General features: G+C 51.4%; 1 protein-coding gene across 1 annotated transcript; it reads right to left on the bottom strand.

Moving 5' to 3' along the window:
• Nucleotides 1-857: 857 nt before the first annotated feature.
• TRIP4 (thyroid hormone receptor interactor 4) lies at nucleotides 858-27,095 on the bottom strand. The gene is made up of 13 exons (XM_071567995.1): nucleotides 26,982-27,095; nucleotides 26,061-26,227; nucleotides 25,702-25,838; nucleotides 24,315-24,551; nucleotides 23,661-23,739; nucleotides 21,620-21,749; nucleotides 21,078-21,293; nucleotides 20,625-20,751; nucleotides 19,760-19,947; nucleotides 18,659-18,783; nucleotides 18,202-18,293; nucleotides 5,244-5,346; nucleotides 858-1,083 (listed from the first exon to the last, which is right to left on the bottom strand). Exons 1-13 carry the CDS (start codon nucleotides 27,065-27,067, stop codon nucleotides 1,016-1,018), a joined length of 1,755 nt encoding a protein of 584 aa, XP_071424096.1. The 5' UTR covers nucleotides 27,068-27,095; the 3' UTR covers nucleotides 858-1,015.
• Nucleotides 27,096-27,238: the final 143 nt, after the last annotated feature.

Here is a 27,238-nt window from a genome sequence, read left to right as displayed (position 1 = left end):
CAGAGGTCCCACAAGCAGCAGAGCCAGCAGACAATTCCCTAGGCAAATGGCATGGGATGATTTCCAGTGCTGCAGCATCCAGCTGCACAAAGGCTTTGCACCCTCCTTTTCATCTCTGATGGGGGAGAGGGCTGAGACAACCTGCAACCAGGGATTGTGCCAAGCAGCTGAGCTGGCAATACCCACCATGTCCCTGGAGAAGAGGAGGATGAGGGATGCCAGCAGTGCTAGGTGGTCGCTCCATCCTCCCCAGAGCAGGTGGGCTCCAGGTGATGAGGAGGAGTTCTCAAGCCAAGCCTGGAGCACCATGGCACGAAAGGATCACAGCCCAGTGCACACCAGTGTGTAATGAGCATGGACACAGAGACACAGGGAGAGGCTGAATGGGGGGATTAGAGAAAAAGGCAAAATTCATCTTATTCAGAAGGTGTTTTACACACAGCTGCTGGAGGGCAGGTTTTAGGGGGTGGCTTCTGCTTTGGTACAAATCAGGAGAGAGGGATGTAAGGTTCAGCACTCAGCAGCGATTCCAAGGGCTGGAACGGCACCTGCAAGCAGAAAGCCTCCAAGAAGACCCTCTGGCTGTCGGGAGCCATCTCCCTTACTCCCCCAGCTTCCTGCCCTTCTCCATGTGTCTGACCCCATCCAGTCAAAAATACCTCAAAGAACATTTTGGGAAGAGGCTGCCAAAGTCAGGATGGAGCTGGGCTGGCTGCTGCTCTGAGCTCCCCTCACCCATCTTGGGGTTTCACTGCTCCTGGGAGGATGTGGAGATGCCAGTGCTTGTTGAACTCCATCCCATCAAGCTCCGTCTCCCACCCACCCTTGTGGCTTCCCACGAAGCACAGAGCTTGGTGAAAACATGTCTCTTTTAATGCGTTTGGAATACAACAGATAGAGCGATACCTAAAAGCAATCTGAGATCAGGGATCTGTCTTGCACCTGCTTTCTGGAGCCAAGGACCATGCTGGCACCCTTCGGGTGCTGCGTGGGAACCCGCACTGCTCCTTGGTGCTCACCCCACGGCTTTCTGCTTCATTAACCCCTTCTTCGCTCCCTGATGGATCTTTGCATCCAGCTTCCCTGTAAAGAGAGGATTAAAGAAAAAAAAACACAACAAACCCTCATCACTCTTTATTTTTAAATGCTATTTGCAATGCAAATGAGCTGGAGGCAGAGAGGTCTCCTAGTTAGTGTGTTCCTGTCACATCCAATTATCCTGCTTGAGGAGCCAGGCGTTTCCAGCCGCCACGGCCTCCTCCGCAGGCGCGACACCAGGGAGCCGGGGGCAAGCGTGTCCGACGCAGCCAAGAGACGCCGGAGAGGGGGAAATTCAGTGAGGAGGAGAGTAAATTAACATCCAGCACTCGCCTGCCACTACCAGGGAGGGTACTGATCCCTGTGCTCACCCGCGGGATGTGTGTTGACACACTCAGAGGAGACAGGGGACCGTCAAGCACCGTGTCAGGGATGTGTTTCTCCATGGTGCAGCTGAAAGCCAGGATTGGGGACAACAAACCCTCAGCTTGGGGATGATGGTGCAATGGGCACCCTGAGCTGCCAAGTGCCAGGTTGGTGGCCTCCAAGGCCACCACCTGGGAGGGCCATGCTGCCTTTGCCACCTGGGAGAACCTCAGCCAGGAGCTCCCGTGAGACCTGGAGCAAATACTGCTTCCCCTTGTCCTTCACAGTGCCTTGGCTGCCAGCTCTGCTTTCCCACCTGGGAGAGAAGCAGGACACCAGGACATGGGATTTGGGGAATTCCTGCAGAAGAAGCCAGAAACCAGGCACAGCAAGCAAGCCAGGAGGGCAATGAGCTGCCTTGGAGGAGCATCCCCATCCCCTTCTTCCTGTCCATAAAAAAGCAAGGATGCTCCTGCTCGTCCAGGCAAAGTTCCTGCAGCTCCCAGAGAAGCTGTGCCAGCCCCAGTCACCTCCTCTAATGCCACGTCTACCTCAGAACTTGCCTCCCTGATGCTGCTCTGTGTCTTCTCGTCCTCCAAATGCCAGCCTCAGCCTGTCTATGTAGCTGGGAGCAGGGACGGGGCTCCAACGTATTGCAGAAGGCAGCAGCAAAAACTGCACAGCCCCATCCTGAGCTTGAGAGGGTGGCCCCAATCCCTGGGGAGCATCCCCTGCATCCCTCAGGAGGAACATGGGATCCCATCAGAAGAGAAGGCAAAGGGATCAGAGTTCCATCTTAAGAGGAGACAAGAGTCCACTCCAGCAAAATCCCAGTGAGGTGGATGTAGCCAGAGCTGGCAGCACTTCACCCTCGGCATCATCCCTGTGAGGGATCAAGTCCGTGAATGATGCACAGCCCATGCAGTCCCTGGGAAAACTGTGTTGCTCCAATCCAACTACAGCACACCTGTGGTGGGGATAAGACCCATCAAGCTCCACGTAAGTTCTGCTTTGGCCACTGCTTCAAAAACTGATAGTAAATGCCCATGTGCCTGAGAAGCAGGTGCTTCACCAGCCAGAGACCATCACCTTCTCTCCAAACCAAGACAGCTTCTCAATTCCAGTTCAGTGAAAAGGGTTTGCAGGTGACTGATTCACAAACTGAAACACAGCTTGGAAGCTGGTCTGGGAGATCCTCCATTCTGTCAGCCATCTCAGAGAAGAATTGACCCACCACCACCTAAGGATAAGGAAGAATCCCTCTCCTTGCCATGGCTGGACACTGAGCCAGCCCATCCAGAAGCAGCATTTCGGACCAGCCTGTCCCCACACCGTGGGGGTGTTGGCAGGAGGAAGACAGCAAGTTCCCACTCTCTCCATGCTCTGGTGCCCCACCACCAGCACTGTGCCACCAGGGCTGTCAGTGTCATATTTCACACTCCTGCCTGCTCCTCCTGGACCCCAAAACCGTAGGGAAGCTCCTCTGCTCTTCCAGCTGGCGAACATCACACACCACATAGGTAACCTTTAAGAAAAGGCTAAAAATAAGGCAAAGCCCCAGAGTCCCCAGCTCTTTCCGCTCAATGATTTAAGGCCTCTCGCATACCGTGTCCCTCCGCCCGCTCCTCCGTGCTCTTCCAGCCGCCGGCTGTTGGAGGGAGGTTTCTCAGCAATGCTTCAGGGAAGATTTGCCAAGATTCAAGGAAAACTCCCACGAGAACAGCCAGCAAGCTTTATCCTCACGTGCTAAAACTACACAGGGATGTGCTTGCGGAGAGCCACGCTCCCAGATGCAACACAAGCACTGTGCCCAACCCTTCCTCACAAACAATAACCCTGGAAGCAAAAACTGAGCCATGTTAGGGGGGGTTTCCCATCCCCAGGCTGCTAGAAACAACTGATTCGCAATGGAGAAGCATCCGGATGTCATCGCGGCGAGGCCCACATGCTGTTATCTGGCAAGAAAAACCCTGTGGCTTGGCTTCCCAACACAACAAACTGGCATTTTGTCATGGCTTGAGCCAGCTTTCAAGGAGACCGGGGCAGCCGGCGAGCCCAGGTGGGGATGTGAGCCGGCACCTTCCCTCTGCTCTGCTTCCAGCTGGGAGAATTAAGCTTCTGCCTGCCTGGGATGCAATGCCAGCTCCTATTAAAACAGCGCCTTGCCCCAACAAAAGGTCAAAGACTTCCCTGCTCCTTCCCTAGGCTGCCACAAATATCACCCAGACGGATGATGTCCCTTCCGGGGGGTGAACATGCAGCTCCACAGTCCTCTCGCGTTGCTCCCGTGACAGCTCCTGTCGGGATGGAGGGCAGGGAAGGCAGGGCCAGCAGCAGGAGAGCAGGCAGCCGCCAGCACAGCCGGCTTCCTTCCAGGCTGTTAGACTGATCCTTCTCCAAGCAGGGAAGTGTCACAACACAAAGGAGATGATGTGACAGATGGGGAGGGGACTGGCAGCACCTGCACCCAGCGAGGCAGACACACACAAGCCGGTCATCCTGCGCTCACCCCACATGGCAGCGTCCCCATCTCCTACCCCTCGATGGATGGAGGCAGATGTGGGAGTGGAAGGGCATGAGAGCCTGGACAAGAGCAAGGAGAGATTGAAACAAGGGAAAAAAGAAGATGCAGTTGCTGCTCCAGCACACAACAGCCACAAGGCTGTTCTCCCACAGCTGAGATGTTTGCATCCTAAATAACTCCTGCCTGCTCAGTGGTACTGAGAATGACCCATACAGCAGGAGGACTGTGCTGTGAGTGAGATCCAAGTGCTGCAGCTCTCCAAGCATTGCTGGTCACTATCAGCTGAATGCACCTTGCAGGTACTGCTCCAAAAGGCAGAGAAGAAACCAAACAGTTCTGCAGAAACACCTCAACAGTTGAGGCAAAACTGAAGCTGTGGGAGAAAGGTGCTTCCCTGAACACAGAGGGGAAAAAACCTCAAAACCAACAAAAGTAATCCTACACTGTGCTTCAAAAGCCCTTATTAACCAGTCCTGAGAAATCCCACTTCTCCTGTGCCCCAGGTAACTACTCCTGGAGATCCACACGGCAAACGAGGGAGAACACCCAGGCATCAGCTCTGCTAAACAAACAGCCAAGACTGTTCCTGTTTCTGCTGCTTTTAGCCCGTTAAATTAATTTTTCACATCCCCTGCAAGTGTGTGCGGTTCCTTCCCTGGGCTGTGTGGTGGGGAGGCTGCTAATAAGGCCAGAGCTGACTGTGGGCTCCCCAGCTGCCGCATCCCTCCTCCATCCTTTTTACAGCAGCCGGCAGGAATAACTGGCAGCCTGCGGAAGGGCTGGTGGCTCATAAAAGGGACTAACAACACTGGCAAGTGGAGCGCAGACAGATGCTGCGGCACTTCCCTGAGAGCTCTGCCAGGACAACCCAGCCCACTGGCCTGTGGATGGGGAACATCCATCTTGCCCTGCAGCTCTTGCTGTTCAAGCCCTCACCATCCTCAGAGGTGAGAGGATGATTTGGAACTACAGGACAAGGAGGTTGCGTGGATCCACCCAGGCATCACCGCACCAGCTCGTATCCCAACCCAGGCCCACACCGGCAGCGGATCAGTCGCCCACAGGAGCGCTCTGTGACTCCCGAGTGTTTGCAGAGGCAGGAAGAGGCATGTATTTGGAAGGAAGCAACATCTGGGGCAAGGGGAACCGAAGACAAAAAAAATATTACAGATGTATTCGAGCCATTAAACAAACACCTCCAGATCAAAGAGCAGAGGGCAAAGGTTGGGAACTCATCTGGCAAAGGCAAGCCAGGGTGCCGAGGGGAGCAGGCTTCGAGGGCCAATGGGGCAGCTGGGGAAACTTTACTACTTACAGATTTTGTGTTTTCCTTTGATGGGAAACTTCACAACCATCTCCTGGGGATTAGTGCAGATAAAGACAAATGGAGACCCGGACTCCTGGCTCAGGTCCGGATACTGCAAAACACAGTGAGACACAGGGAACAGAGTCAGGGCGGCTGCACGGGTGTGGAAGGAGCTCAGCGGGCAGGAGCAGAGGGATTTTAGCCAAGACTTGGGTTATACCAAGGCTGTAGCAGCGCAGACTAAACCACTTCAAGAACTTTCAATGAAAAAAAACCAAACAATTGCAGGGTTGGGTGTAATTCAGTGAGTTCCTTGCTCAGCCTCTTCTCATCGCGCCTCTGCCAGAGCTTGCTGCCTTTTTGGATCCGCTCACCCTGGCTGCTCGCAAACTCCTTTAGCACTGACCTGTGCTTCCTCTGCAGTTTCACATTTGGCATAAGCTGATCAGAACTGTTGGGTGTCGACAGGGAGGCAGTCAAGGCCCTTCCCTCCCCAGCCTGCCTGTTCACTGGGACAAGCATGGGACTGATTTTCATCCCAATGCATTCCCAGGAATGTGGGTATCCCCACTAATCCGACCCAGTCACAGGCAGCACAACGGTACCTCAACCAAAACAACCCATCAAACCCAGCATGAAGATGACCACCAGAAAGGTGGCCACCTCCAGGTGACCCAGGTACAGATACATCACCAAATATTCCCCACAAAGCTCAGTCCAAACACAAAGATTGGAGATTTGGAGAGTGTGCACCGTCCTGCTGTGGGACATGCAGCGCTTGAGACTTATCTGCATCTAAAGGGTGAGCAACAGAGCAGCAGCACACCAAAGCGATGGCTCAAAGAAGCAGCTCAGAGCTGGCACCATGCACGGACTCTGCAGAGGGATTTCACTATGATGAAGACATGGGGGAATTCTATAGGAAGAGTATAAACAGATTATAGAATCATAGAAGCATTTAGGTTGGAAAAGGCCTCTAAGATTGTTTCTCTCATTAACCACAGGGGAAAAAAGGAGAAAAAATCCACTCCATGCTGAAGTGCACCAAAATGCTGACTGGCTGTAAATCAGCCTCACTGGCATTCAGAGGTGAAATGCAAAACAATAATAAAAATGTATCTTCCAACCCTCACCTCAGACTGTCCACGAGCTGCAGAGCTGGCGCTGACAGGCACCGAGACCAGGGCGTGCCATGAAGGTGCTCCAGCCCAGAAAACCCTGCTCAAACAGACTGCAGAAGTGGTTTTCCTTCCATGGGAAAACTGCCTTCTTTTTCTTTCCTGCTCCCCTGCCTTCCCCAAGCAGATCCGTCAAGGCTGCTGGAGGGGACAGGATGCCAGACCAGATGGAGCTGCGTGTCCTGGCAAATCCCCCATTTGTTACTAACAAATGACTCCTAGGCCGAGTGTTTGAAAAGCTCTCACCGACTTGCCAAGATGAGTTTGGATTTGCCCTGGAACAGCTGGGCATGGAGAGGAAAGCAGGGAGCGACCTGCTCTCCCTGTGCTGCAGTGGGGTTTGGCAGCACTGCCAGCGGTTAGGGGGGATTTACAGAAGCCCAACACTGGGATTGGATCAACCAGGAAAAGTGCTTCCAGCCCCTCTCATTTTACAACAGCATGTAAGGGCTGTACACTGAGTAAGAGAGAGAGATGTAGGTGCACTCAGCTGCTTCACACTGGGGAGGAAAAGCCGCACACTGATGACCTGCTGCACCAATCCAGGCTTGGACAGATTTCCTCCTCTCTATTTTTTTTTGGCTGAGTCACCTTACTTGACTTGCTTCCACTGCTCCATGCTAGTGCCAAGTATTTTCATTTCCCATCTGCAGGGAAGGAGGATCTTGGAAGGTTAGCAAGAGCCAATGTGAATATCCCCGGCCAATGCCTGCAGAGTGTGAAATGCTGGTGCTGCTTTATCGCTCTTGGCATCACGTGGGTGACTGCTGGCACCTCCATGGCCAGAGGACCTGAAGTATCCAGCAGCCCCTGTGTCACCACAGTCTCCAAAGGTCATTCCATAGGGTAGAGGGGCATGAGGGACCACCCAAACCTGGCCACAGAGGTGGTCCATCCTGGCTCCACTACACCTGGTTCAGCCATGTTGGTTGTCCAGGATCAGTGTGTCATAGAGGTCTTATGCCTGGAGTGCAGCTGCTTCCCAAATCTCCTCAGCCACCATCTCCCAGGCAGACTTCAACACCACCATGTCCCCCTCACACCCCTTACAGCCCCCAGCCAGAGAACATGCCCCAAACAGGGACCCTGCCTTCAGCAGTGAAGGCAACAGCCAGGCTGGCTTCTCCACTGACAGCTTTCATCCAAAGCCAGGATCAAGCCTTCGGCTCCAAGAGCTTCCAGCTCAATCCAATCCCAAGACCGAGGCGGATGCCACAGCTGCGACTCGGGTTCAGGCTTCCACACCACAGCCTTTCATCTTCGCTCCCAGGGTATGTTTCTGTCCCTGTGCCAAATCCCTTCATGTCCTGCATTTTAAAAAGCCTCACTCCTTCCTCTGGCATCTCCCTCCCAGAAGCCCCTTGTCCAGACGCTACATTTAAGGCTTCCTATTGTACCTACCCTGGAAACCTCTTATCCCATCCTGCTGAACAAAAAAAGTGGAATATTCCTGCCTGCTGGAGTCGAGAAAGAGCTGTAACCCTTTCCTCTGACTAGAGACAGGATGCTCCCAGGTGAGAAAGATAAGGCTGAGCCCTCACAACATGCTGAGCCAACCCTACAGCCCAGCTCCCTTCTTTCCCCAGTCCCTTCTATGACTTAATTCCATTCATTCATCCCACAGAAATTTAGGGAGCTCCACTCTCAGTGGAGATGCTGCCACCATGACACCAAACACATTTGCCTCCATTACATTTTCCACAGCTGCCCAAGCGTCTAACAAGTAAAAAACCTCATTTCTCCATGTTTTTGTTGGGAGAGGTCAGTTGAGTCACTCTACAATCTGCAACATCAGAAGTTTAGGAGACACAGAACAAATTTATTCCCAACTACTACGTCCCGCAGACACTGGTGCCTGCCCATCAGCACTTCAGCAAACCTGAGGCTTGGAATAAAAGCCCAAACCCCACACTGAATGTGGCAGGGAGAGAGGACAGAGCATATCCTGTCATACTGGCCAGGTTGGACAGGGCTTGGAGGAACCTGGTCTAGTGGAAGGTGTCCCTGCCCATGGCTTTAAGTTTCTTCCAATTCAAACCAGTCTGGGATTCCACAAACCCCAGTGAACAGGATCTGCAACAGCAGTTTTTCAAATAAAAGGTCAATTCAGAGGGACACCATGCTCCCTGTCTTCTGGAGACCAAGAATCAAATCCAGACAGGGGTCTGATGTGGGAAGCTCCTTCTTAAATTCAATGGCACTCATCATTCTCATCTTGAGGGTGTTAATAAGACAGGTGGCAGTACTCCAGGCTTCATGTTGCCTCTACACAGAAGCAACTCTGCATTTAGGAGAAGGTGGCTACAACAAAAACAGTCCAGAGGCCAGGTTGTCCCTCAAGAAGGAGCAAACCCATCCTCCTCCAATCCTGCAGATGAGCAGAGAAGCTTGAAAGAGAGGGGTTATGCAATGTAAAATGATTCAGCCTCCTCTCAGACCTTCTGCCACCTTGGAGCCGGCTGGCAATGAGGCAGTTGGGAGGCTTGTGGGCTCCGTGGGCTGTGAGGAGCCAGCACAGCTTTACCAACTGCTGCACCTGCCCACTGCTTTGCACTGAAAACCCCATAAATGCGCTCCACGCACCAGCGTCCACGCAACCACCACTCTCTTTGCTCATCCCACCTCTCCAGTTGGGCTTCAGTTTGCTGCTAACAGGTCTGTAAGATCCTGGCTGTGATGAGATTAGCTGGGAGGGGAAAGAAAAGCAGATCTCAAGGGCTTAATGTACACAGGAAGAGCTTGAGGTTAAATGTAGCTGGAAAAGGGAGCTGAGGGCTGGGCTCCTCCGAAAACTGGCCACCAGACTCACTCTCACACCAGAGCCAATGCTTTGAACGTATATTAAGTGGCTATCAGATGTCCCCAACAGCCACCTCACTCAAGCTGCAGGCAAGGGATAATTGCTAATGAATGTTCCCTACACTTTGTTTTCGCCATCCCTCGTCTCCCATCAGCAGCTTGTCAGCACCAGGAATAGCAGCAGGGCTGCCAGCCTCCTGCTCCACAGCCCACAGCAAAAGAGCAAAGGAGGGGACGAGCCAGCTCAGAGCCAGCAGAGACACGAACCCACCTTCTCTGACAGCTGAGAAAAAACCTCCTGCTATTTCCCCCCCCTACACCAATCTGTTAAATAATTTTTCCCTGATTAGGGTAAACCCTGCAGCGGGATGCCAGGGCCATGCAGGCTCAGTGATATCAATGCAGTGTTCGGGACCCTTATCACATCCTGAGTCCATCTTGGAAAGAAAACTTGGAGAAGGGCTGCCCTGAACCCCTTGATTTCTTCATCCCTCTCCGATAAGCTGCGTTGGCTTGAACCCGAGTGCCGTGACCCGATGGCAAGGGAATGGAGAGCCGAAGGAAAACGTGCTGGGAGGAAGCCAAACCATCACTAACGAGATGAGCTCTGCTCCGGCGCATCCGAGGCACGAACAAAGGCACCGCGTGCAGGGAGCAGCAGCTCCGCCAGCACAAAGCCCAAACGCTGCCCAGCAGCTCCCTTAGCGACCTTTCAGGAGCATCCCTCGCTCTCATTAAGGCCCCGGGACACAAAAGGAGACACCAGGGTGGGAACAGCCCCAGCGTTTCACACACGCCTGCCTACAGAGAGCACTGAATTGCAGCCAGGGCTGTCCTCCACCCCCCCCCCCCGAGCCCGCAGAGCACATCCCGGTCAGCCCGAGTGGTGGAGAATTGCACGCTGGAACCTGTAGTCCTTCCCCGGGTCACTGCCACCCTCTCCATCTTACAGCTGCCAGGGGTGGCCAGGGGCACCGCCAGTGAGGAGGGGGTTGAGATGCTTTGCAAGGTTCATAATGGAAAGGGGTGAATCATTTTCCTGGCGTGGCTCCTCAGTGAACAACAGGGAAAACACGTTTTGCTGTGCCAGGCAGCACAGGGCCAGGACACCAGCTCCAGCCTTCATTTCCCTGTTGGTCTCCAAGAGCTTTGGAATAAAAGAGGCAGCACTGGAAGCAACATTGTCTGGAAAGAATAAAAGCAAGCAGAGCCCGTGTGTTGGCAAGAGAGTTCACCGTAAAACGCATTCAAAGGGAAAAAAACCATCCTGGCAGAGACGGCATCCCCTCAGAAAGAGCAGGGCTGCTGGAACCAGCAGGGGCAATAAATCACTCTCCCCAGCAGGCAGGAACACACACTGGGCTCTTCCTGGGCGCTGGAGAAACCCCTTGGCCACGTGCAAGGAGAAGAGCGGAATGTGAGGCATCCCCAGGGAGCCCAACTTCCTTCACCCCGTTTTCTTGGTGATTTGTGGGAAAGGCGGATCTGCTCTTCTTTCATGCCTCATAAGCTTCATCGCTGTCAGAGCAACGTAACAGGTAATTAACTACTAAACAGCCATTTTCTCCTCCTCTCCAGAGGGAAATTGTTCACCATCCAGATAGAAAATGTTTCTTTAGTGGTTTGCAAACAGGAAAAGGAAGTTGGCAGTTTTCTGGGAGTGCCACGGGTACCACAGCCAAAGAAGGCACTCACAGAAATGCCTGCACCATGGACATGTGGATACAGAAGAAAATGGAGACATCAAAAATGAGAGGGATGATGCTTAACTGGATGGAGGTGCCACTGTGCCCAAGCCACATCCGTCCTCGTCACTTTTCCAACTAAAGTGGTGTTGGAACACCAGTTTCCTGTCTGTTGTTCTGGCAACAGTGGTCTCCATCATCTCTTTGCAAGGACATTCCCTTTAGGGGATTATCTAGCCAATTTTCTCAACCCAGCCTTTACCCTGAGTGCTCCAGGGCACAATCACACAAAGGTAACACCCAACTGGGAACAGTTGACCCAGCTTTGCCACTGCTTTTTGTCACCTCCTGACTCAGCCCTCCAGTTCTGGAAAGCACTTGCAGAGCCCTAAGCGCTTCACTCAGAGCTTTGATCTCCCTCATGACATGGCCTTGCATCACACTTCCAACTCTGGAGAACAATTTCAAGCATCATCTTTTAAAGACCTGATCCCTCTGCCTCAGCACTCAGCCTTTGGCTTGACAGAAATGTAACATTTTCCTAAACAGAAACCCTAAAGCAGATCCAACTTCCTAGAAATGCCAGATTTTCTAGCTTGAGGCAGAAACATCCAGAACATGCAACCAAGGAACACTACAAGCTGTCCTTGGCCACAGAACTGCTCGAGGATGCAGAGGAGCTGCTCCACAGAGGCTGGGATACACATCCATGTTCAATCTGAATCAACGGAACGGGAAAAGAAGGAAAAAAAGCAGGATCACAAAGAAATCCAAACAAAAGCTGGCAGCCAAACTTTTGTTTGAAAGCCTGTCAGGTCTAGACTGCAACGTGTGAGGAAGGAACAGCTCGAAACCACAGCTGCTAATGGTTATGGATTTGGCAATCAAAATGTCTTTGTTAAAAAAAAAAGAGAAAAAAAAACTTAACTGCCTGACTATTGAGGTTACAAACCGCAGCCTTGATGCATTGTTGCAGTCAACATCCTCCCTGCTGTTCCTGAGCGCTTCCAGCTGCTGCTGGCAGCTCGTGTGCTGGCACACGTTCCCTGTGCCAGGATGCACAAGGAATTCTGCGAGCCGGCCTTCCTTTCCCCTTCTTCCCACCACAATGCCTGGCAGCCCTCGCCTGCTCTGCCCCTTGCATGCCTGGCTGGTACACAACCAGCTCCAGGCGCAGCAGGCCGGGATCACTGGGGGATCGTTTCCTTGGCTGGGCAGATCCATCCAGTGGGTGTTCTCCACCTCCCAGCCTGGAGCCCTGCTCTGATCCTGCTGCTCCCACACCACAGGCTGTACTTTGATTCGCAGGACAGGGGAAGCAATTAAAATGTAATAACAGGACTTTGAAATGTAGATTTAACACTCAAACTCGTGCTGGTGCACTCCAAGCAGTCTGTCCATGGGGAAACCCCAAGGACTCGGCAGAGCCATCAAATGCTGCACCCCCTGGCCCTCTCTGAACTGGCGTCATGGGCCCTATAGCCACCAACACCCTTGTGCGCCTCAACTCCCAGCCTGACACAACACCCGCCCCTGGTAAACCCTGGAACGGCTGGAGATGTTTACAGAGTGCCTGATGACCAGTTCGGGAGAAACTGGGTGGATTTGGAAAAATATTTGGGAGGGTACAAGGCTGAAAGAGCTGATTTATCCCCCCGTGCCAAGGGAGAGCTGAACCAGGGCTAAGCTCAGCTCCAACACAAGCCCACTGCCCGTGCTCTTGGATAGAGCTGGCATGGAGGAGGAAAATGCCATGGGGAGGAAGACACAAGGGGGAAGCAGGGCACCAGCCTCTGGCACAGGCACCTCACAGTGCCAGCTGCATAGTCAGACAACTTCACGCAGTTTCACAAAGTCTTTCATAAATCACAGTTGGGAAGCACAGGGTTAGGACACACAAAGAAAAGAGTTGGGAAAACCCCAACTCTGGGTACACAGCCCTGCACAGAGAAGGCAGCAGTGTCCCTGGTTCCCTTGGGCAGCTGCCACTCACTGCACTGACCCTTGCTGCTGCTTCTTGAGGAGGTGTGTGACCCAGCAGCTGCTCCCAGCATTGATTCGACCCCAACAGCGGGATGAGATTTCTCACAGGACCAGGACACGGAGTGACTGGTCTGTTCAGGGTTAGGAAATGGATGACACACAGAGGCCTTGGGTACATGTATGGTGACGGCTGTATTTTGGAGCTGACACCAACATTTTGGGTCAGCACGGAAAGGGTGGTCACAGCTCAGCCTGGTCGGGGAGTAGCCAGGGCCCAAGTCAGTTTTATCTAACCCTTGGTTTCAGGATGAAATAAAACCCAAACACTGAGAAGGCAGCAAGTCTCAGTGACCACATCTGAGAGAGGGAAAAGGCCCTGCCAGCTCGTGAGTAGTTTGCTGAAATGGTAGCAGAGGCTAAGTCCACAGTCATCATTAATTAAGTCATATGCTTCAGCCTTGGCTTCGCTTTTTCCCTTGGGTCTAGGAAACCAGAGGAGAGGGCAAGCAGGCCTCTATCATTCGATTTCTTTGGCATGTTAATGCATTCCTAAATTAATCATCATCAAGTGACAATCTCTCCTTCATCTTAACAGCCTGAGCAGTGGCCTGAGCAAACCTGCTGGCGTATGCAAGGCAGCTGGAGCCTCAGAAGAGCCTCTGATGAAAACCAAAGCACTTCCCATACGGAAAAACTCCCCCATCTCTTACCCTCTCTAATCCAAACCAGCTGCATTCCTGCTGTGCTCCCAGAACCACGAACCAGGGGGCTTTGTGGAGTGAGAACCTGAATTAAAGAGATGCATCACCCTGTGAGTCAACATAATCCACCACAGGATCTGGCATCAGGTTATGTGGGAAAGACGAATTCAGCTCAGGAGAACGCAGGGACCTGTAAAGTTCAAAGGCCTCTCATGGGTTGCAATCATTAACAGCCACCTACACTGCTCCAGGAGGAATCTGATCTAGCTAAAAATCCTTCACTGGGAGAGGTGCCTCAGGAATGAGAAGGCAAATATCCCAGTGGTGGGGGTGAGGAAGGTGCCAGGACAGCTACAGCATGGCACAAACAGGCACTTGTCTTGCTTGGAGCCAGTACCAGGAAACCTTTCCTTCAGGGAGAAGGTCCTCATAAAAAAGTCTCTATGTATTTACACTGTTCTTCAAAGTACATGTCAATGTCTATGTTTGTGTTTCTCCCTCTCATTAACTCCTTAGAAAAATATTTCCAGTGGGCTATTGTTCCTTTATTTGGAGATAATCTAAACAGGCACCTTCTGGAGGCTAAATGTAGAAAGTCTCTACCCTTCTCCACTCCTATTTGAGGATCTAAAGTGAGTCCTGCACACTGGGCACCTGAGTCTCATTTTTTGTGCTGTTCTTTTCACTGGGGAGGGAAGAGGAGGCCAAGAGATTAAACCCACATTTCCTGACAGGGAAAGCTGGAGCTATTTACATGATAGTTGCAATCTTGTGGCACAAAAATAGCTTCACTGTGTTCCCCTGTGCTGATTTAAGGACACTAAGCGATCACCTAGAAATGAAAAATAAACACTTAACTCCCATCAAACATAATTACCCAATATTTCAGCCTGGGATAATAACTAGAGCCAGATAGATACTGGTGTGTGCGTGTGCCTGCACTCAAAATAAGCCCAAACACACCTATCAACCACCAAAATAGCAGCAGGAAACATTATTTTCCCAGTTAAATAGTCTCTTGGATCAAAGTCATTAGCAAAACGAACATGGACTTCAGAGCACATGGAAATGGCATCAATGTAAACACTTCCCTTCTGGCTTTAGTGCCCTGCCAAGCCCTGTCTGCCCCATCCCACATATCCTGAGTGGGTGCTGCTGAAGTCACTGACACCTCTGCAGGAAAAGAAGGGCAGCTCCTTGCTCAACTCAAGGTGTCGGTGACGTCAGCCCCGGAGCAAGGAAAAGCCGTCGTCAACACTTGGAGCTCCGTGGGGGGAAGAAAGTTTCCAGGTCACCTCTAGCGCCGAAAAGCATAACAAAGGGATCATTCTGGTCTCTACCAGGGGGTTTTGGATGGCTGCCAGGGAGAGAAGGAAACGAGCTCAGAACGCCCTCTGAGGAGGGGCAAGATGTGCAAAGCTCAACTGCAAATTCTGAGATTTCAGAGGGATCTCCTGGCACCAGCCAGCCAGGGCTGAGCTCAGGAAGCAGCTCCTGCTTCAGTCCACTGCAGACAAGGCAGGTGACACTGGACATCTGGGCTGGACTTTCCTACCCAACAACAACTTCTGCTCCTAGAGCTGCATCAATCCAGAGATCAGAGTTCTGAGCAGTAAAATGAGGTGTAAATAGCCTGCTGCAAGGGCTGCATTATTTTCTACCTGGGAGCAACCCAGAGGAGCAGATTTAACTAGTTCATGCAATAAGCAGCACAACTGGGATTAGGGCAATGTCACCTGACGTGCCACTGGTCCTTGTCCCAAGGACACTTCTGCTCTCCCTTTGCTCCCTGCCAGCTACAGCACATCAGATCCTGTTCCATCACTGCTTCTCATACAGCCCTGAAGACCTGCAACCAACCTCAGCAATATCAGATGGGCCTCAAATACTGCAGGTAGGGCAGAGGTAGGTAGGACTGAGCCCTCTGAGGGGTGATGCAAGGCCAGGCTTACATGTCCAGTAAAAATGTGGATAAATAAACCCTCTCCAATCATAATACAAGCACTCAGGCAGGAATGAGTCTGACTCTGCTGGGGCATCATTGCTTAATTTTGGTTTTTTGAGCGCAAGCGTAAAAAAATTAAAAAATTAAATGACAATAATGACAAAAATACCAGCAGGGAGCCACAACATCTTCATTAGCAACCTGAGAGAGGATGCAAACAGCAGGGAAATTAAATCTGCAGACGGTGCTAAACAGGGAGTGGGTGACAGCAGTGAAAGGGCTGAGAGAGAATGGGAGAGACAGAAGGGACAGGCCATGGAATCACAGAATCACAGACTGGATTGGGTGGGAACGGATCTTCCAGACCATCTCATTCCACCCCCTGCCATGGGCAGGGATACCTTCTGTAGACCAGGTTGCTCCAAGCCCCATCCAACATGGCCTTCAACACTTCCAGGGAAGGGGCAGCCACAACTGCTCTGGGCAACCTGTGCCAGGGCCTCACCATCCTCCCAGCCAACAATTCCTTCCCAAGATCCCATCTAACCCCACTGTCTGGCAGTGGGAAGCCATTCCCCCTTGTCTGGTCCCTCCACCCCTTGTCCAAAGTCCCTCTCCAGCTCTCTTAGAGCCCCTTTAGGCACTGGAAGGGGCTTTAAGATCTCCCCAGAGCCTTTTCTTCTTCAGGCTTAAAGTCCCAAGATCAAGAATAGAACCAAGACCAGGAAAAGTCTCCCTTGTTGAGGGGTACAAATGTTCACAAGAGCCAAACCAAGCCTCCATGGCTGCCAGGAAAGGCCAGACCACCACCAAAACAACATGAACAAGCCAGGGAACTATTTCATCTTCGGGAGGTAGGTATAACCTGCAACTGTGGTTCGTCCTGCACTTGTGAAATGATTTCTTCTGGAACATGCAGGAGCTTCAAAGAGGAGGTGGTGAGGAGGAGAGGTGTGAGTCAAAGCACAACGCCTGGAAAAGCTCCGTGGTGGCTCAATCCCCACGAGGTCTCTGCTCTGCATCACCTCACTTTGCCTGCTAACACACCTCTAGAAAATATCCCATGGTTCTGTATGCCAGAAGTGGGGAAAACACATCATCTTCCTTCTCTCTCCGCCGGAGCCAGGAGGGATCTTTGCGCACTGGGAAAGGGCTGGATCAACGGTGCTGACATGAGGTTCCTGATGAACCTGGGCTGAATTACTCACATGAGAAACAGGGATTTACATCCTCCCAGCAAGATCCAACTCAGATTTCTGAGCTGGCACTGCACACTTGGTCATCTTGCTGACATTTGCAATTAAATGCAGCTCAGCTTCCTTCAGATGCACTTGCTGCTCCTGAGAGCCCACAAAACCAGACATTTTCTCATCAAGCAATGGCAGAAAGAGGCTCAGATGTCTGGATTCAAGCTTACCAGTGAGGGAAATGAACCCTGCTTAAAGCAATCCTGGGAAAAAATGGACAAAACCACTGCAGAAAGGCAAGAAATTAGCAGTTATAAGAAGTTTGCAATGTGGGAGCAGCAAAAAGCCAGTAAAACACAGCCTGGGAACTGCCACAGCATTGAGGAGAGAGGGAAATCTCTCACCGATGTAATAGGGGGGATAACAGTGCTCTTGGAATACACTGCTCTTCCTCCAGTGCCTCTGTGGCCAAGCAGTGCCAGCAAACAGGGAGGGATTTCCAGAGAACATGGCTAATTGTGAGGGTCCTCCATGGGAAGATTAAAAGCCAGTTACCTACAGTGCAATTCCCAGACTGAAGATGCTGTAAAAGCCATTCTACCAATGCCTGGAGATCACATCCACAAAGGAAGATGAGGAATTGTGAGAAAGAAAAGTACCGTGAGAGCAGGACATATTTTTCCACCACTATTACAGACAGCAGAAGATGGACAAGGATCTCAGTTTAAGACCAAGCTGTAAGTTAGTGGATGCTACAGAAGAAAATCCCCACACTGGCCCCAGTGTCCCTTCCTCTCTCTCTCTCTCCCAAGGCTTGTTCCCATACCAGGCCAAATACTCCTGGAGATTTCATGGTATTCCAGTCACAAAGCTCCCTCTGCTGCTCGTACTCCAATCTCCCTGCCTTCCTCCAGTGACTAAGAAACACGACTTCACCAGAAATACACTCCCTGTCTTTCCAGGCATCCCTCCTTGCTAAAAACCTCACAGGGTTTCGGAAAATCAGAGGAGCACATCCTGAGAAACAGTCCCAGCTGCTGCTGCCACTCCAGCTCCTCACAGCAAGATGCTCAAAGTCCTGGTGGGTTCCATCCCAAAGCATCCATCTATTCCATCTCACAAGATGGTCCTGGTTCACTATTCCAACCAAACCAGCTCCAGGAAGAAGCACCAGGCATATCCAGCAGCTACGGACCACAATGCCTCTGCATGGGCCGAGCCACCCTCTCCTGTACCACTGGCACCAAAGGGCAGGGACGAGGTCCTGTGGCACAGCACCACCATGGCTGCAGAGTTTTCCATGTTTCCACACTGTCCTGAGTTTCCAGGTCCCTTCATGTTCTCTGTCACACAAGTCTCTGCTGTAACTTGTGTTTTCTCTCAACACAGCCTAAAATCTCCCCTCAATGTCTTCTCCAGAGGCAAGTTCCACCCCTTTGAAGGTCTACCGGTTAATGCAAGCTTGGAAAGGGTTATTTGCTGTACTCACCTGCTCCTGAAATTGCTCTTGTGATAAACAGTCAGTCACATCCACACAGCCCAGGAGGCATCCTGAGGGATAATCGCTTGGAAATTCCACATCTGCAGCAAAAGAAATATGTCTTCAGGGGACTCACTGCCCCTCCACACAGCTGGGGTCTTCCAGGCCCCAGTGCCCTTCCTTTTCCTCCATGCACCTCTTTTTGAGGCCCAGGGACACAATTTTAACACTTTGCTGTGCTTTATCCAGCTCAGGATCTTCCCCATGACGGGACTAAGGCTGGGAAATTTAATTTTATATACAGCTTTCCCTGTTTCTGACAGGAATGCAGAAAGGATGATGAGAAATTAAAGACCAAAAGGTTAAAAGCAAAGCAGCAATAACTGCTCAGCAGAGAGGGATTTCTGACACTACTCATTATGTGGCTCAATGTACCAAATCATTCCAAGATCCAAGGAGAGTTCACCTTTCCGGAGCAGCATCCTGTAGGTTGCCTCCAGTTCAGAGATTTCCTGAGGGGAAGGTCTTTTAGCAGTGGCTGCAATCCACAACCTCCCTCGATGAGATGTGTACCAGGTCCTGCCCTCCACCCTAGAGAACAGAGGAGAATTTTGGACTAAAAATTCAGCAGAGATCACCCACATGGACAGATTTTTCAATCAAATATACCCAATTCCTGCTGCTAAGCTTTGCCCTGATTATCCCAATTCAAGCAATGTGTCAGGACCACAAAGAAAAGCTGAGATGGGCAAAAAATAATGCCACAAATAAAGCAGAGCGTGTCCTCACAGTTTGAGAGGACATAAATTCCCAGCAAGGCCAGCAGCACACGTGGGCAGGACAATCTGCTCACACAATACCCGTACAAGCTCCAAAAGTCACAAGGAGCAATTGAGGAAGCACTAACGGACGGGCGACTGCATGGAGCAGTCACTGGGGGATTCTGGAGTTCTGCAGCTGCACCAGGGTGGCTGCAGCATCCCCAGAACACCTGGATCCAGGCACCTTAAGATTTATAGCATCTTTAGCTTGGGAAGTGAAATACTTTGTTCTCTAAAATGAAAAAAATCAGTGAAGGGAAAAAAGGCTCAGGAAGATTCTTTGTTCTCTGTTAACAGCAGGAGCTTCTCTTGGTACCTTGATTTCCAGCCCAGAGGGAGAAGGCAGTGCCAAAGGGGGATGTGTCTGGTTGGGTTTTTTTAAAACCTGGTGCCATTGTTGCCTTCTTTATAAAGGCCAAAAAGACCAGAATAACATAACATAACACAGTCAGCTTATTTGCTTTTCAAATTCTACACAGGTGTGCCCCAACTACAGCACAGAAATCTCAGCCTCTCTCTACATTCCCACAGTGGGAAAAAACTTGTCCCTTCCAGGTTAGATATTTGCAAAAAAAAAACATTCTCCAGATCCTCAAACCATCAGTACATAGGAAGAAGAAACACAGCTTCCAAACCTGGAGCTATCACAGCTACCAATCACTGTACAAAGCCACTGTCCACAGAGGTGCTCTGAGGAACACAACTTTCCACTTTCTTGGAGCAGGAGCTGCCTGGGATACCTTCACCTTTTGATTCCTCTCACGAGCAAGGAAGCCCAAGGCTGGTGCAAGCTGAGGCACCAACCATCATCAGAGATCTCCTGCAGCTCTCGGTCTTGAATCCGTAGTCTGCTCCGCTCCGAGCCAGACTCACTTCCAGCATCCATGGAATGAACCGTTTTCCTTTGCGGGAGCAAACCAGTTTGGTCCACCCACTAGAGTGTTCAAACAAAACAGGGAAAAGGTTAGCACCTCTCCAAGAACAATGTGTATCAAGTGTAAATCCTGTTTGGAGTTTTCCTTCATTTAAGAACAGAGATATTACCGTTATGCTCTTTGGAAACTGGGAATCTGGCAGAAAAGGCTTCATAAAATAGAGCTGAAAGGATAACACAGCCTTATTCTGACACTCAGAAATTGTCCTGCATTCCTGAAAAGGAGGCAGGAGGCTAAAACTCCCACAAATCAACCCACCAGGAGCAGGGAACAGAGCAGGACATTGGCAAACCTTCTCTGGCCCAAACTGAGACACCCACTGAAGAACATAGAGGAGGAAAGAGTGGGAATGTCTTCCCACTAACAGAGGGCAGGGTTGGATTAGATATTAGGGAGATATTCTTTACTGTGAGATGCTGAAACAGCTTGTCAAATCATGCCATCCCTGGAAGTGTCCAAGACCAGGTTGGATGGGGCTTGGAGCAACCTGGGCTAGTGGAAGGTGTCCCTGCCCATGGCAGGGGGTGGAACAAGACAATCTGTTATGTCCCTTCCAACCCAAACCATTCTGTGATCCTATGGAATACTACAGATGTGCTAAAATTGACAATTCTTAATTTGAACTCTCCCAAAATGAGTCATTCCTCTGGAATAAATCATTAGAACTCCCACTGACCAAAGGAGCAGGCTGAAGGAGACGGGGATTCACCAGCACACCAGAATTCAGCGCTGCCTTTTCCTCCGGGCTCCCACCGGGCTGACTCAGCCCACCACGATTAATGGCTTCAATGGTCTCATCCAGCCTGCATGCACAAACAACAGCCATGACAATTCCCTGTTTCCCCTGGCAATGTCTCCCTTCTCCACACACAAACACCCTGACCCAAAGCATTTTTTAACTCATCTTCTCCAAATAAATGATTTCCTTGCTCAGTTTATTTCCAATTTGAACAGTCACTCCTCCCTACCACAGGAACTCAGCTTGGTGTGAATTTGAGCTGAATAGGTTCTGTTGAGACAGGCCTTCTGCAACATCTCCTTCCAGGGCAGCATTAATAGAATGTCAGACCACCACCCATGAGGATTTTTCACCTCCCTGCTCTCGGGCACACTGCCAGTGCTCACTCACTTGCTGTGGTACTCAGCCATGCTGTTATCTTCCTCCAGGATCTGCCGGCCGGCGAAGTCGATGGTGATTTTTTTGGCAAGGCGAGAGGCGTGGCGCAGCTCCCGCAGCTCCTGCTCTCTCTTCTGGAGAGCTTCCCTTTCCTGCTTGGAGAGCCACTGGTTGGAGTCTGTGGCGAAATAATCCGATTCGTCGTCAATGACCTGGGTGCGACGCACACTGTGAGGAACAACCACCACAGCAGAGGATGAGCACAGTGGGACCAGGACAGAGCACTGACCACCCCAGACCTGCCCCAAAACTGCCGCTAACCTGCCCCAAACCTGCCCTCCAATCTGCTCCTGTCTGGTCTCTCCAGAGCTGGAGTGACTGGGACACAAAGCAAGGCCACCCAGACAGAATCCACTCCAGGGGCTCACTCTTGTTCTACCAAACACCATCTGAAGTCCGGGTTTCAGACGGAATTCCCAACGTTCCTGCTAAAGGCAGCTTGCCTGCCAGGTCATTTATGCTATTTCATTACAGTCTCTCACCTGGCATCTTACCTTGTCCTGTCAAATTCCAACAACTTGTCTTTGTGCTTCACAGCCATCTCCAGGCCTGCTTTGAGTCTCGCTTCCTGGCGAGGCAGCAAGTCCTTGCTTATGGCATCCAAATTCCCTGAACTTTCAGCACCTGAGATAGAAAACAAAACACAGCTCAGCAGTCAGTGAGTTCAAGCCCAGTCTGAGTGGGCCAGGCTGCAGATGTGCCCCCTAAACCAAATGCCATCCCAGGAGCTAAAAGAGCAACTTTGCCCAGCATTTTTCCAAGGAGGTTGAAAGCCTGATTTTCCCTCAAGCCCATTTCACAGAATCCTTCCTTGGAAGAGGAGCAGGCACTTAAACACAAGGTCTGGGTAGAGTTTAGAGAGAAGCTCTTGGTCTTTGATTCTTCTTCACCCCTCCCTAACAATTTGAGCAGTCAAAATTCCACCCATCACCAACCACAGGCCTTCATAAAATCATGGAATGGTTTGAGTGGGAAGGGACCTTAAAGACCATCTTGATCCACCCCCTGTCAGGGGCAGAGACAGCTTCCACTAGCCCAGGTTGCTCCAAGCCCCGTCCAATATGGCCTTGGGCACTTCCAGGGATGGAGCAGCCACAGCTTCTCTGGGCAACCTGTGCCAGGGCCTCCCCACCCTCACAGGGAGGAATTTCTTTTAATATCCAACCTCAATATCTACTCTTTTAGTTTAAAACCATTCCTTTTTGTCCTATCACCCTCTGCCTGTCTATAATAAAGTCCCTCTCCCTCCTTTTAATAAATCCCCTTCAGGCACTGGAAGGGGCTGTAAGGTCTCATCCTGGTGCCTTCTCTTCTCCAGCAACAGCTCAGATTTTTTAGGAGACCCCTCCTAAAAGCCAAACCCTTTCCCACCCGTTGTTACCCTCACAAAGAGTCTCTTGCCCAGGACAGATCAGTGCCAATTCCAGGGATTTCCAGAGCCTGCTGCTGTTTGTGCCTCTCACAAACAACACCCTTCCCTGACACACAGGTTCTCCAGACCACTCTTGGCAGAGATGGAGAAATCAACTCCCAGAAAAGGCTCTTCCTTCTTAACCTTCCTGTCAAAAGCCTCAAGCTCAACCAACCAAACAAGAGGGAACAACAATAAACCCACAAAAGGTTTGCCCCAAAGCCCCCATGGCACAAACAGTGTATTCCAGCAGGCAGGCAAACACCTTCACTGCAAACAATTGCCTCCATTTCCCTCTGGTCAATGATCCACGTTTTTTCACTCCCAAGACAAACAGCAAACCACATTGCAGCTTTCACCTACTCAGATAACAAAGCAAGAGCTGGCAGGGTCAGGAGGGAAGAGAGACTAAACAGATAAGGTAGGAGATCCTGAAGTACACCAGGATCTCAGCAGGGAGGATATAACAACCCAGCTCCATGACCAGCCAGTGCCGCCAAGGACTTCAGGCCCTCCTGCCATCTCAGCAGCTCTAAGAAGAAGAAATATTCCCCCAGTTCTTCAGCAAAGTATATTTTTCCACCAAGAACACCATGACCTTGGCTGTATTTCAGCTAAACTCAGACAAACATCCCCACAATGCACAGGTCTTTGCTGGGACACTTGGTATTATTTCCTCTTGCTTGCCTTGGCTCTGTTCCTATTTTTAGCTCCCAAGATAAGTGCTAGACAAGAAGAGCCATTAGGAAATATTAACCACCACCTCTCCAGACCAAGCACATCAGATAGCAGCACTTCATCTTCCACAGCACACATTCCACAGGAGACTTATCCTACTTTTCAAGGACTGCTACAATGATCCAGTTCATGTGATTGATTCTGCAATGCCAAAGGAGCAGGGTAAGGACATCATGCACTGCCATTTGACACTCAGAGTTGTCACCTCTGCTGAAGCCCAGGAATGCTGCTGAGGCTTGCAGGGAGGATCTAAGGAGTCAACTTCCAATCTATCCCTTTAACACCCACCACAAACACCAGGGCAAGTGGCTCAGTGAAGTCTGAAGCAAACAACATACACAAACTGACTGTATTCACTCTATTCTAGGTATGGAATTGCTATGGACCTGCCATGAGCTTCTTCAGCAGCTTCTGGCTCTTGTTGGAGTCCCGCTGAAGAATGTCCTGTTCTTCTTTAGTGCATACCTAAGGAAAAAAAGGAAACAAATACTAGGGAAGGTCATCAACAACCCTTAACTCAGAGATGTTCTCTCCTCATTGGCCACTGGCATTAAAACTAACCTTTCACAGTAGCAACAAATCTGATTTAAAACATTTTGTCCGCCCAACCAGTATTTTCCTCTCATATGAAGAGGAATTTCCTCTCATCTGCCATCAATAACTTGCCCCCTTTCTCCAAAAGGTGCCCTTTAAATGGAATGTGTGTGTAACAGGTATCCCAAAGGATCCATACTGCACAAGTGTTGAGGAAAATCAGGACACGAGCCTGGCTGTGACTCCTGCTCTTGACAAGGTGACCAGGGCTGTGCCCAGGATGGGGCTGAAGCCTCGCACAGATTTTGGACCCTGATGTGATAGATGCACAGGAGACTGTCAGAAACCAGACAAGCTCCAAACTGACATAAATGATGAGGGAAACATCCAAGAGGTTCTTTCCTGCCCCATTTTAGAACTTTGCAGGAGGAACTTCTATCTAAAGAGGATAATCCAGCAAACTTCTCCAGGTCCAAGCAGGGCAAATAACCCCCCTGGTGACTCACCAGGGCCCCGCAGAACAGGCAGGGCCCAGAGCCCTCCTGGGCACAGACGATGCGCCCGCACACCAGGCAGTTGTTGATGAGCTTGTGCTTCTGGCCCAGGCACTCGCAGGGGTGACGGCCTGGGATGAGCACAGCCAGCCTGTCCTGCCCCTCCTTGGTGTACAGGCTGACATATTTGGGCTTCTTCTTAGAGGAAATGCTAGTGCTGCCAACACTGCTGCTGCTGCTCTCCTGGGCCTGGGAAGTAAAAAAATAAACAAACAAACTGTGCTCAAAGTGCCAAACTGGCAGCAGAGAGCAAGGGCTGACCCCTGGGCAGGCCAGGAGACTCACTGCAATGAAACTTGGACCAGACCCCAGACTGAACGGAAAGACAAGCTCAGGCCTGCCAGAAATGCTCCAAGGAATCCAAACAAAGCAAGGACACAAGGATGTTGCTGATGCACTTGATGTTTGTTGCCTGTGTGAGCTGGAGCTGCTCGGATCGAGGCTGCAGCAGCAGCTCACAGGGGCTTAACAGCTCCAAACAGCAGCTCAGCTACTCCCAGATTTATTTCCAAGGATTATTTAGACTATGACAATGCCCTCTGTGTGCCTGTCCCAACACAGAGCTGTTGGTGGCAGCAGGGCCACTGCATTCACAGCCAGGACACCTCCCAGCAGCTTTCCTGTGTCCCACCCAACACAGCCACCACAGTAGGGGTTTTCCATGCACAGCAGGTTCAAGTTCTGAGCTGTAAAATAAATTCTGCTCCTCCTTCTGAGACTTGGCCTCAGTGATTCTGATTCCTTTCTCTGAATTTCAGTTTGGTTTTACTGACAAGTGGATGCAGCATTGCCAGGTTCCCCAGAAAAGCCTGACTGGTTTTAGCGCAACTGCCAAATCAAAACAGTGCCACCATAAAGAAAAAAACCCAAAAGCAGATCAAGTGACCTTGGCAGAGCTCTCTCACTTGTTTTGTTTTAAATTTTAATGAAGTTAGAGGATAACTACAGGGCAATGAGCTTCCTTTTCTCCAGCCTGAGCCCCCACAGCTCCCTCAGCTCCTCCTGGTGCTCCAGCCCCTTCCCCACATCCATTCCCTTCTCTGGACACACTCCAGACTCTCAACGTTCTTCCTGTTGTGAGGGACCCAGAACTGACCCCAGGATTCAAAGTGTGGCCTCAGCAGTGCCCAGCACAGGGGACAGTCACTGCTCTAGGCGTGTGGCCACACTATGGCTGACATAAGCCAGATACCAGATCCCACCTGGGCCCACCAGCCCCACACATTCTGAATGCTCATTTTCATTTTCCAACCCCACCTTTATTGTGTTTGGCCTTCCCTTTCCCACACCCCGGGGTTCCCAGTCTCCCCAGCCACCCCAGTGTCCCCACCAGGCTCACCTTGGCCAGGTCCAGGGGGGTTTTCACCTCCTCCACGTGCACACTGGGCTCGGCGTACACCGGCGTCTCCTGCTTGTTCCGGCCTTTGCGCTTCCCCTTCTTCCCTGGGTCTCCTGCCCGTGGCACTTCCAAAGCCTCTGGGAGCGTGTGGAAGCACACAAAGATCCCAGGTAAGCACCAGCAAGGGAAAGATGTCCCTGGACTCTACTTGGTGACCGAAAATGAGCTTTAAACTGTCCTCAGGATCAGGAATGGGACCACTATCCATGCAGGGGTTCATGGCATGGAGTTGTTTATAAACACAATAACCAGGGCAAGCTGAGTGGAGACTTTGATTCCTTCTCCCCTGTGGCACTCACCGTCCTTCTTCTGATACGCCGAGAAAGGCTCCGAGGGCAGTTGGGCGGATTTCCTCCACCTGGAGAGCAGCTCTTCCACAAACCAACTCTTCTTCCCATCGGTGCCCTGGACAAGGTCAACCACATACTCCCGGATCTCATCCTCGTTGGTTATGGACAGGATGTACCTGGGAGGAGGTGGGTGGAGAAATGTGGGGAAGGGGCTGCTGTTCCAAGTCTGATCCAGTAATTTAATGGCACAGGTGCTTTTCCCATCAGCTTCGTGAAGACTGTGGTAAGACTGTGGCAGGGGTTGGAACGAGATGAGCTTTAAGGTCCCTCCCAACCCAAACCAATGTGTTTGTTAAGGTGACTGCTGTTGATGGTATGTCTCCAAACCTCTGTAAATTCATGGGAATAATGCTCCCAGGAATCTCAGGGACCTCAGGGGACATTGGTAGCCCAGGCAAGTTCTCAGTGCTCAGACTTACTTCGTTAGTGATGGTTCAGAAAAGCTTAGGGGAGCACTGGCCACTTCCATGTGCCAGAAATGGAATTGTTTTCCAAGCTGAAACCTCAAAGATTAACTTGTAAGGCTGCCCTGCTGACTGAAATGGTGGCAGGGAAAAATAGTATCTTACAGACAATCTGTTGCCAACAGAGAGTTCTCTGCTGAACCTCAATTTTTCCACCAAATACAGATATTCCTAAAGTGCCTGGAGGCCCACCATAAGAATCAACTCGGAACTGTCCTGCAGGACAAGCAACAAAGCCCTTTAAGTGCGTGACTCTGTGACCCCACACACCCCCTTGCCACCTCCCGGCCCCCAATTCCCCCACCCGAGGGGCACCCCCGGCCAGAGCCCCCGAGCGCTGCTCTGACACACCCCGCTCCCCCCGTGTTGGATCCAGGGGGACTCGGAGGGGTGTCGAGGGGCTCACCTCACCACCTCCTCGCCCACGTCCAGCCCGAAGTCCCCTCGCAGGTGTTGGACGCACCAGGCCAAGAGCTCGCTGGGCGCCGCCATCTTCGGGGGGGGCGGGAAACGGCGCCGCACCGCCCGGCACCCTCCGCTTCCCTTCCCTTCCCCCCGGCAACGCGACCGCGGCGCGACCGTTCCGGGCCCGTTCGCAGAGCCGGGGAACGGTTTGAGCGGGAAAGGACCCAAAGGATCACCCAGTCCCGCCCCCTGCCACGG

The sequence above is a fragment of the Pithys albifrons genome, chromosome 13 (assembly GCF_047495875.1).
Source record: "Pithys albifrons albifrons isolate INPA30051 chromosome 13, PitAlb_v1, whole genome shotgun sequence".
Classification (NCBI taxonomy): domain Eukaryota; kingdom Metazoa; phylum Chordata; class Aves; order Passeriformes; family Thamnophilidae; genus Pithys; species Pithys albifrons.
The sequence above is the reverse complement of the archived record's forward strand: the minus strand, read 5'-3'. Positions and strand labels throughout refer to the sequence as shown.

Excerpts from the sequence above, each read along its gene's own strand:
- TRIP4 (XM_071567995.1), bottom strand. The coding sequence starts at position 27,067 with ATGGCGGCGCCCAGCGAGCTCTTGGCCTGGTGCGTCCAACACCTGCGA. Across the intron at positions 25,839-26,060 it reads GGCGTATCAGAAGAAGGACG|AGGCTTTGGAAGTGCCACGG; the intron begins GTGAGTGCCACA and ends ACACGCTCCCAG. Across the intron at positions 18,294-18,658 it reads CAGGATGCTGCTCCGGAAAG|ATGTGGAATTTCCAAGCGAT; the intron begins GTGAACTCTCCT and ends CTTTTGCTGCAG.